The sequence below is a fragment of the Chenopodium album genome, chromosome 14 (assembly GCF_948465745.1).
Source record: "Chenopodium album chromosome 14, dcCheAlbu1.1, whole genome shotgun sequence".
Classification (NCBI taxonomy): domain Eukaryota; kingdom Viridiplantae; phylum Streptophyta; class Magnoliopsida; order Caryophyllales; family Amaranthaceae; genus Chenopodium; species Chenopodium album.
The window spans coordinates 4,634,821-4,644,810 of record NC_137847.1 but is presented as its reverse complement, the minus strand read 5'-3'; the positions used below and the strand labels follow the sequence as shown (position 1 = coordinate 4,644,810).

At 34.5% G+C, this 9,990-nt stretch overlaps 1 protein-coding gene and 1 pseudogene across 2 annotated transcripts; both read left to right on the top strand.

Moving 5' to 3' along the window:
- Positions 1–316: 316 nt before the first annotated feature.
- On the top strand, positions 317–1,938 carry LOC145577634 (class V chitinase pseudogene; annotated as a pseudogene). The gene is made up of 2 exons (XR_014098830.1): positions 317–1,388; positions 1,775–1,938. The product of XR_014098830.1 is annotated as a class V chitinase pseudogene (transcript).
- Positions 1,939–5,462: 3,524 nt separating this feature from the next.
- Positions 5,463–7,088, top strand: LOC145578651 (class V chitinase-like). Its single transcript, XM_081635947.1, has 2 exons — positions 5,463–6,573; positions 6,659–7,088. Exons 1-2 carry the CDS (start codon positions 5,493–5,495, stop codon positions 6,736–6,738), a joined length of 1,161 nt encoding a protein of 386 aa, XP_081492073.1. The 5' UTR covers positions 5,463–5,492; the 3' UTR covers positions 6,739–7,088.
- Positions 7,089–9,990: the final 2,902 nt, after the last annotated feature.

Sequence of the window (9,990 nt, the reverse complement as noted above, 5' to 3'; positions counted from 1 at the left end):
AATGGAAAACAAAAACGTTGAAATAATAAGTGTGGTACTTATAAAGAAAAAAAAAAGGGGGTAATCTAATTAGTTTTTCTCACATAATCATTTGTCAACGGAAAACAAAAATGTTGAAATAATAATAAGTTTGGCAAACTTGACTTTTCAACTCATTCTAAGATAGATCTTGAATACTTATGTAGGAATTGTCAAAGCCTTATCATATGGTCAAGAATTCACACCATAATTTGAAGTCAAAGGCCACAAACACTACTTGCTATTACAAAGTTATAAATACTTTTTACTATTGACCTCAAAATATCATCAAATATCAATGGCTTCTCTTAAGAGTTTGATCATTTCCTACATTATCTTACTATCTCTTTTCCATTTCGAGTTCTCAAATGCTAATGTTAAGGGTGGCTATTGGTCACCAGACAATGGTCTCGATGCCTCAGACATCGACTCAACTCTTTTCACCCACCTCTTTTGCGCATTTGCAAACCTTAACTTAGATACCTATCAACTCACAATTCCTTCAGAATGTGAATCCTTCCCTCAAAACATCCGACAAAAGAACTCAGCGGTCAGGGCCATCCTATCCATTGGTGGAGGAGACGCAAAATCATCCGATTACAACAACATGGCTAGCCAGCCAAGCTCTCGAAAAGCCTTTATTGACTCTTCGATAAGCCTTGCTAAGGATAATGGCTTCGACGGGCTTGACTTAGATTGGGAGCAACAGACTAATATAGATGAGATGAACAATATGGCAACTCTTCTAAATGAATGGAGGGCCGCAATAAAGGATCAAGCTCCGAACTTGATCCTAACCGCGGCCCTTCGTTTCACACCTGTTATTAGTGAAGGAGTTTCATTCCCTGCGGATGCTATATCCGCTAATTTAGACTGGGTGAACGTCATGGCTTACGACTTTTACGCACCCGGTTGGGTTCAGCCCCCGTATGTTACCGAACCTCATGCCGCGCTCCATGATCCAACTGGCAACGATGTGAGCGGAAGCAGTGGGATCGCTGCTTGGATCAAGGCCGGTGTACCAGCTAATAAACTCGTGTTGGGTGTACCATTTTACGGGCACGCTTGGCAACTGGTTGACCCTAATAACCATGGTATATTGGCACCAGCGACTAATTTTAATGATACTTTGGTTAAGGATGGGACGCCTAGTTATGCAGAAATCAAGGATTTTATCAGTCAAAATGATGCAACGGTTGAGTATGATTCGAATTATGTTACTAATTATTGTTACTCCGGGACGACTTGGGTTGCTTATGATGATACACAGGCCATTGCTACTAAGGTTGCTTATGCTAAGAGTAACGCCTTGAACGGGTATTTTGCTTGGCAAATTAACCAAGATCTTAATTGGGCTCTTTCTAAACAAGGTATGTTCAAATTAAACTTTCTAGTTTTATTTAGTGTGTTCAATTGTCTATCTAGGCTATGTTAAACCAATAACGACCAGAAATTTATACCGCAGTAAAATTTAACATAATATAACTAATCTGTAAAATTTAATTTCAATCAATAAAAAAAAGGCAAATAGAATGTAACTTTGACTACCTGACTAACTTCATGTGTAAGAGTTATTTACGTTAAACATTATTTTTATACATTTCGAAATCCTTGACAAATTAACACTTTTTCTTTGACAGGACAATTTAACACTTTAAACAAACTAATTATTTTGATGCTTAATTATGTTTTGATGCTTATATATTGATCAGATTTCAGAAGAGCTGACTAAATTAAATTTATTTGAATATTGCAGCTTCACAAACATGGGGATCATAGTGCCATATCTAAAGGGGAACTAACATGCATGGGAATGAAGTTCAAATAAAATGTGCTGAATATTACGGAGTATATTTTTATTTTTATATTTAAGTGTTAGTGTCATAATTTGAATAAAATAAAAGTTTTACATTCACTTAACTCTCCTCCGTCCGTTATACTTTTTCCGTTAAACTTGGTATATTGAATATTTTCTTCTTTTTACTTTGATTTATATTTTATATTTTCTTCGTTTATATGTTTATCTCAAGAAATATATATATATAGGGGGAGTTAAGTAATTTTGTATGGTATTTAATTGATTAGTACACGCTTTTATGGTGGATTAAAAAAATTATGATGGATTTAAATTGATTTAAGAAGGTCAATAAAATTTCTTCAAAAAAAAAAAAAGGTCAATAAAAGAGATAAAAATTTGTTGACTAAAGATCAACTTGATAAAATGATAATATTGTATAGGCAAAATTGGCCTCAACACTCTCTGAAGTATGGCTTGAGTGCACCCAACACCTGATACTTTGTTTAGTGGCTAAAACTAGGGGTGAGCAAAAATTCAGGGTACCCTGATGTGGAACCGGAACCTGTTTGGAACCGCAGGTTCCAAACCCGGAACCTGTTCAACAGGTTCCGATTTTGGGTAATAAAATTAGGAACCTGTTGCAACAGGTTCCGGTTCCGGGTAATAAAATTTTGGACCTAGAACCTGTAGGGTACCCTGTTAGTACATAGTCCGTATAGGATACATGAAACCGAAACCTATATGGTATTGAATATTCTAGACAATTAGTGTTGGTTTGTTATATTTGAAGCAGTTTACTAAAGTAGTAAGCTTTTATTGTGAACATCCGTTTTTAAAAATATAGAATTGTCACAATTATCAAGTAACTATAAAACTTACTTTGAAAAACAGGGTACCCTGTTTAGGAACCGGAACCTGCAGGTTCCGGTTCCGGTTCCCAATTCTTAGGAACCTGTTGCAACAGGTTCCGGTTCCGGTTCCTATTTTTAGGAACCTGTTGCAACAGGTTCCGGTTCCGGGTATCGATATTTTTACAGGGTACCCTGCTACACTCACCCCTAGCTAAAACACCATTAACTAATTACATGGGTGCAAAGTGCACCTTTAGTGAGTTTTCGGCCACCATTCTCACCAGAGCCGGTGAATTTTTTCAATTTGCGTGTCGAAATATATTCCGTAAAGGTCTCAGAGGTCATTTTGAACCATAAGGGTCCAAATTGAGCTCGAAACAAGCAAAAAAAAAAATAGCGTAAATAACTCAATTCGGCTTAAAAAACATTGACACGCAAATCGAGATCATTTATCACATGCTAAACGAATTAGGTACACTATTTTTTTGCTTGTTTCGAGCTCAATATGGACCCTAAAGGAACAAATGGCCCCCAAAACCATTGCGGAACATTTTTCTACATGCAAATCGAAAAAATTCACCGATTCCGGTGAGAATGGTGGCCGGAAAACTCACTAAAGGTGCACTTTGCACCTAAGTTATTGGTTTGTGGTGTTTTGGCCATTAAGTGAAGTATAGGGTGCTGGGTGCACCTAAGCCATAGTTCAGAGTGTTGAGGTCAATTTTGCCTATTGTATATAGAGCCATAGAGGGGTACGATTAAATGAACCTTTACAAGATTTACAAGGTCTCCTTGTAACATTGACAAAAGATGATTTTATTTATCTATTATTTTGCCTGTTTAAAGATCCACAAGAGTGAAGATATGAATCGATCTCATTCAGAATCCCCTGAAATCTATACTAAGCATTAAAAAACACAAATCATCATCCTTATAATGCCACATGTAAATTTCCTTTTTCACCAATGTCACATGTCACCTCATTTAATCTTTCTTTTTTTAATCCCCTTTCCATATTAAAAAAAAAAGGCTTTATTTCAATACATGTATGCATGAATGTTGTTTGGTTCACTTTCCCCCAACTTAATTTCTTCTACAATTAAATTTAATTTCCACCTCTTCTTCTCCTTTATAAACTATTCATTTTCCAATATACATATATTAAAAAAATAATTATTTATATTGTATATCTATAAACAACCCGTGCATTACACGGGCCCAAAAGCTAGTTAAAAGAGAAATTCTAACCAATTGAGCTATCTCTTTAACTGACTAACACATGGCTTTATAAATCATAAACATAACCAATTTTTTGCAAATTTTATTGAAGCGGTGATTGAAATAACGTATAAAAAGTATCACCAACTCTCTAATCCATTTAATTTCATCAATAATTAATACTTCAACGCTTTGAATTACAACTCCAACACCAAGAAATGCAATCCAAAAGAATTTTAATTTTGGATACAAGACGGGCCGGATCATCCACTTAACGTACGGGTTGGATTAATTTTGAAACAAATCGTTAACGTGTTATAAAAACTTAGCCTCAATCAGCCCACTCCTTAGTCAATGAATTAAAGGGTTGAACATCATAAATTGCTATGCGTGTTATGTAGTGTGCTACATTTTTGGACAATGAACCTGAATTCCTTATCATACTCAACTACCAAGTCAAAATTTTAAGTTGATGGGTTATCTCTTCGGATCATTTTTTCCCTCCACTTACATGTAACAAGACTATCCTCACTCGATCTTCGATCTAATCTACTTTGAATTATGTTCAACGCATATCTTTCGTCTTAGTCATTGTAGCCTTCCTCGACTTTAATTGAAATTCTCATAATTCATTTTCCTTACCTATACGTCAACTAGTTCTTTTTATTTTAACAATAATAATATTTATAAATCCGAATTTCTTCCAAATAGTTTCGAAATATATACTTATAAGAGTTCATCCAAACGGCATACATCATATAAGAGTTCTAATAATATCCACTATCTACAATTCTCATACATTATCCTCTATTCCCCAAAAGAAAAAAATGTTAAATTGAGCAATGAGTTTCGCATAAAACAAATGGCATACATCATATTTCAAGTCATACATAGTTAGTTGCTTATATGAATTCATATACGCAAGTGGAAATGTCAAAGTCTTATCTCATGGTGTAGAATTTAACATAACAAAATTAAAAGAAGAGGACTAACTATTGTGAATTTATGATTGTGACCCCTTGACGTTGTGCACATGCTTGCTATTAATGGTAATACTAATTTCGTTTCGAATACGACTAGCTCGCAACAATTTAACTTTTGTACTATTAAAATATCGAAGTATATATTAATTTTGACTAAGCTTCTTATTTTACAAACATTTAAAGTACGGGTTTGTGCAAGGCCAAAAATGCATTTTTAGTTGAAAATCCGAGCATGGCATGGAAAAACCCAAAAAACCCGTTTTGCCTGATAAATCCGACACTATTTTACGGGTTTGAACACAAGATTTTATACATAAACTAGGCCTGGCCCGATTTTTTATCACCTCAATTTCGTATATTAGGTACAATTAGTCTCAATATATGATTTCAATATTAAATTTTTATTAATATAAAATTGTATGTTTTTGTGATGAAGTTGTACATTAATACATACGTCAGTCAAATTGTTATAAGTGTTCGAAAACAAATGGACTATATGATTAACAACTACTCTGATAGCTAGTGTTTAATTCATAAATATATATATATATATATATATATATATATACACCACTATAACTCTATCATCCCAATTCAACCCAACCAACCTTTTCTTACATTACAATGGCTTCCATAAACTACCAACCCTCTCTTAAGAGCATTATTTCCTTCATTGCTCTCCTTTCACTTCTCCATTACCCATTTTCGAGTGCGGTTAAGGGTGGCTATTGGTTTCCCGATAGCGGCCTAGTCGCCTCGGAAATCGACTCCACTCTATTCACCCATCTCTTTTGCGCCTTTGCCAACCTTAACACTCAAACCAACCAACTCTCAGTCCCACCAGAATGCTCCTCATCCTTCCCTCGAACCGTTCGACAAAGGAACCCAAACGTTAAAGCCCTCCTATCCATCGGTGGAGGGAGCGTACCATCATCAAATTTCAACAACATGGCTAAACAAGCAAGCTCCCGAAAGACCTTCATCGACTCCTCGATAAACCTAGCCTTATCCAATGGCTACGACGGCCTCGACTTGGACTGGGAGCACCAGTCCACAGTCGAGGAAATGAACAACTTAGGGACCCTCCTTAATGAATGGAGGGCCGCGGTAAGAGCCAGGGCTCCGAATTTAATCCTAACCGCGGCCCTCCATTACTCGCCTAGGCCTAACCCAGCTGCCACTTTCCCTACACAAGCCATAAACAACAACCTAGACTTTCTCAATGTTATGGCTTACGACTTCTACGCTCCCGCCTGGTCCCCTCGGCCTTACCTCACTCGACCTCACGCCTCGCTTCGTGATCCTACGAGTAGTGTGAGCGGAAGCAGTGGGATTTCTGCTTGGATGCAAGCGGGCGTACCCGCTAATAAACTAGTCCTTGGCGTACCCTTCTACGGGTACGCCTGGCAACTATCGAACCCTAACCAAAACGGTATTTTAGCACCATCTAATGGTGGAGACACCAGTGTTGGTCAGGGTACGCCTAGTTATAGGCAAGTTAGGGACTTTATTTCGCAACGAGGTGCAACGGTTGTGTATAACTCTACGTATGTTACTAATTATTGTTACTCTGGGACAACTTGGATTGGTTATGATGATACACAAGCCATATCTACTAAGGTCACTTATGCTAGGAATACCGGCTTGCTCGGGTATTTCGCTTGGAGTCTCGGCCAAGACCGAAATTGGGCTCTTTCTAGACAAGGTATGTATGTCCAACAAATATATTTCGAAATTTTTAATTTAACCCGTCGATCAGTGTTATTAATGCTTGTTTAACGTTGTTGCAGCTTCACAAACATGGGGAACGGGGGCACGAGTAATGGACCCAGAACTAGAATGGAATGTACTACATCCCGTCAGTTTTTAATTTCCGCATAAGTGTTATTGTATAAGAAAACAAAACTTATCATTTTATGTATAAGAGTATGCCTATTATGGGTATGTATGTGTAATAAGTGTCTTTATGAATAATAAGGGTTTGTGAGAGACTGAGAGATACATGATACACAAAATAAATGTGGCGTATGTACGTGTCTGAGACTTTGAGTACTATGAACTGTTTTTAATGCACGAATTGCTGAAACTATGTGAGTAGTAATTAGTTTACCTGCAACTGTGTCTACGACTCATTAAGAGTATGTTGGGTCCACTACGAACTACTATCACCTCTCGATTTAAAAGAAATGTTGGCACTTCTTTTTTTTTTTTTTTCCAATGCTTAATGTATGGCTTGGTTTTGCGGCGTAAAATGCTAATCTAATGCGTTACAGAGTAACATTTTGAGGTCTATATGATGGATAACAATATTCGATTAATTTTTTTTTAATTTGGATTGGGCCTCAAAATATAAGTTTAATCATTTTGGTGTACACCAAACTCCATTTTAGAAATTAATTAAATCTGGAAGACAAAGGGCCAGGAAAAGCAAGAGTTGTGCTGATTAAACCTCTTATGAATTATGATATTCTTGTTTATACCGCTTGGATATTGCTACAAAAATATTCATGTAGTCAAAAGCTCAGAGTTGAGACCCAGTTGAAGTATAAACACATTATTAATCTATAGATTTGAGTATATAATATATACTTGTATGTTCAACCCACTAATTTATTTGCTAAGCCCATAACTGCCACACCCAGGCCACAAGAATATGGTTACATGAGGATTTGGATTATATAATAAATATGGCATACAGAGTAGCAAGAGGGTGAGCTGAATGGGCCATGACAGATTAACAATTTGTAGCAAACCTATACCCGTACGACTCTTTAAATTATGTCGAATACAGGCCTATTTTCACCTTAGTTTCGCATATTTTAATTCAAATAGGTTCAAATAAAAACTAATGACACCTTGTTTGGATAGAAGGAAATAAAAAGAAATTTCCTTAAAAAAAATAAATAAATAAAAATAAAAGGAAAAGAAAGGAAGAGAAAAGGAGGGAGACACACTCTTTTATTTAGGTAAAGGATTGGGGAAACGAAGGGAAAGGAGAGGGAGGGATCCATTTTCCCTCTCTCTTTTATAAGCATAATCCCTTCAAATTTGGAGAGATTTGAAGGGAAAATGAAGCTCCCCTCCCCCTCCCTTTCTTCTCTCTTCCCTTCCTCTTCTATCCCTCCCCTTCCTTTCCTTCCTAGTTTTCTATCCAAACAAAGCGTTGGTCTTCGAAAACACTTTTACTAGTACTCCATATAACATTTTGGTTAAACGAATCAGAATTGATTCAAATGTTATATAAACATGGATGTACTCCATATAACATTTGAATCAATAAGGTTATCAAGTTCAATTTTAAACTGAAATAAGTTCTAATAAAGAATAGTAATAAGGGCCTGTTCATTTCAGCTTAATTTCAGTTCAGTTCAGCTCCTAATTTCCTTCTCTCATAAAATATTTATTTCAACTCAGTTCAGTTCAGCTCCAATCAGTTCAGTTCAGCTAAGTTCAATAAATGTGAATAGGCCCTAAGTTTATTTAAGCTCAAGTAATTAAGTTTAGATCTATGAAAATTTAGGTGAGTAAAATGATAGATGCACCTTCAACCCTAATTTTGTTGTGATAAAAAAAGAAATAAGTACATTATATATATATATATATATATATATATATATATATATATATATATATATATATATATATATATATATATATATATATATATATATATATATATATATATATATATATATATATATATATTAGAGTGAAGTGATAGAAACATCTCCAAAGATGGCAAAGACACGAAATGAACCGAACCTGAAATAATAGGTTTACAAAACTTCTACAATAAACGACAGATACCGTTAATATACCATTAAAGCAACGTACCGCAATGTACTACTATTAAATTTTGAATTTTTTATTTTTTTTTCTTATTCAGGTTGAGTCGTGTTAATTTTATGTTGGGAGTCTCAACACTAATCTAACTTGTTTAAGTAAATGTGTTGTGGCATGTTCATCTGTTTAATTAAATTTATTGAAAACTCTTTGACACTAAGGATTGTATTTATCAAGTAGATGGCTGGCCTGGTCACAAATTCACATTTCAAGTACTTTTTTTTTTTTTTTTTTTTTTTTTTTTTTTTGAGGAAATCAAGTACTTAATTATTGGAGGGGCATTTAAGAATTTTAAGTACGTGATAATTCGGATTTTTTATATATATAATATTTTTGTGTGCGTAGTTAACTATTCAATTATGCTAAGCTTGAAGTAATTCAATATACTTATAGCCAACATGGCCTCTTTAATTGCAGTATACTAGTATAATTGAAGAATAACATAAGTACTAACAAATTTTTCTCTTTCTAATGTTTCAGTTGCATGATTACTTTAATACTACAACCTATTAACAACCATATAAATCCATTCTAGCTTCGAACTGAAAAAAGTAGAGTCCTTTTCTTGCTTCGTGGGTTTACCTCCTACACCACGAAATGTGTATCAAATTGCTTCTATATTAATCTAAGAGTTTGTTGGATTGTCACTTGTTAATTTTCGTTGATTAATTCCCATATTGTTAGTAAATGCAAGGAGTAGCATATAATAATGTACTACATAGTATGGATATGTGTATTTAAATTAAAATTATTAACATACTTTGTTTATCAATTAAGGAGATAAACTTGTATTTTTCTCCTATGTATGTATTACATAGTACCGACTAAGGAGTACCTTTAATTTGTTTCTTAAAATTCTCTACACTTTTTACATATGTACATTCCTCCTCCTTTTGATTTCTACATTTTTGCTTTAGACCATATTTTATTTGGTTATGATACACATTTACCCCCTTACCCTACAAAAAAGGATCAATTTTTTTCCACATGTTAGTCACCCCAATTTAACAATTTTTGTTAATTTGCATAACAAAATAACCGTAAAGAACATTTAACCACTGAGGTAGTAGTATGTACTAACAGAAAAACATAAACTTACTCCATAATATAACCTCCATATATACTTGGATTGGGAAAAAAATAGAGTTATGTTAAAATTAAAAGATGTCAAAGTTGATCGTTAATTACTAAGAAATAACATTTAAAAGAAGTACGATACAAATAGGAAATTAAGGTATGAAAAAAAAAATGTTAAGAAAGTCATCTCAAATGAATTAAA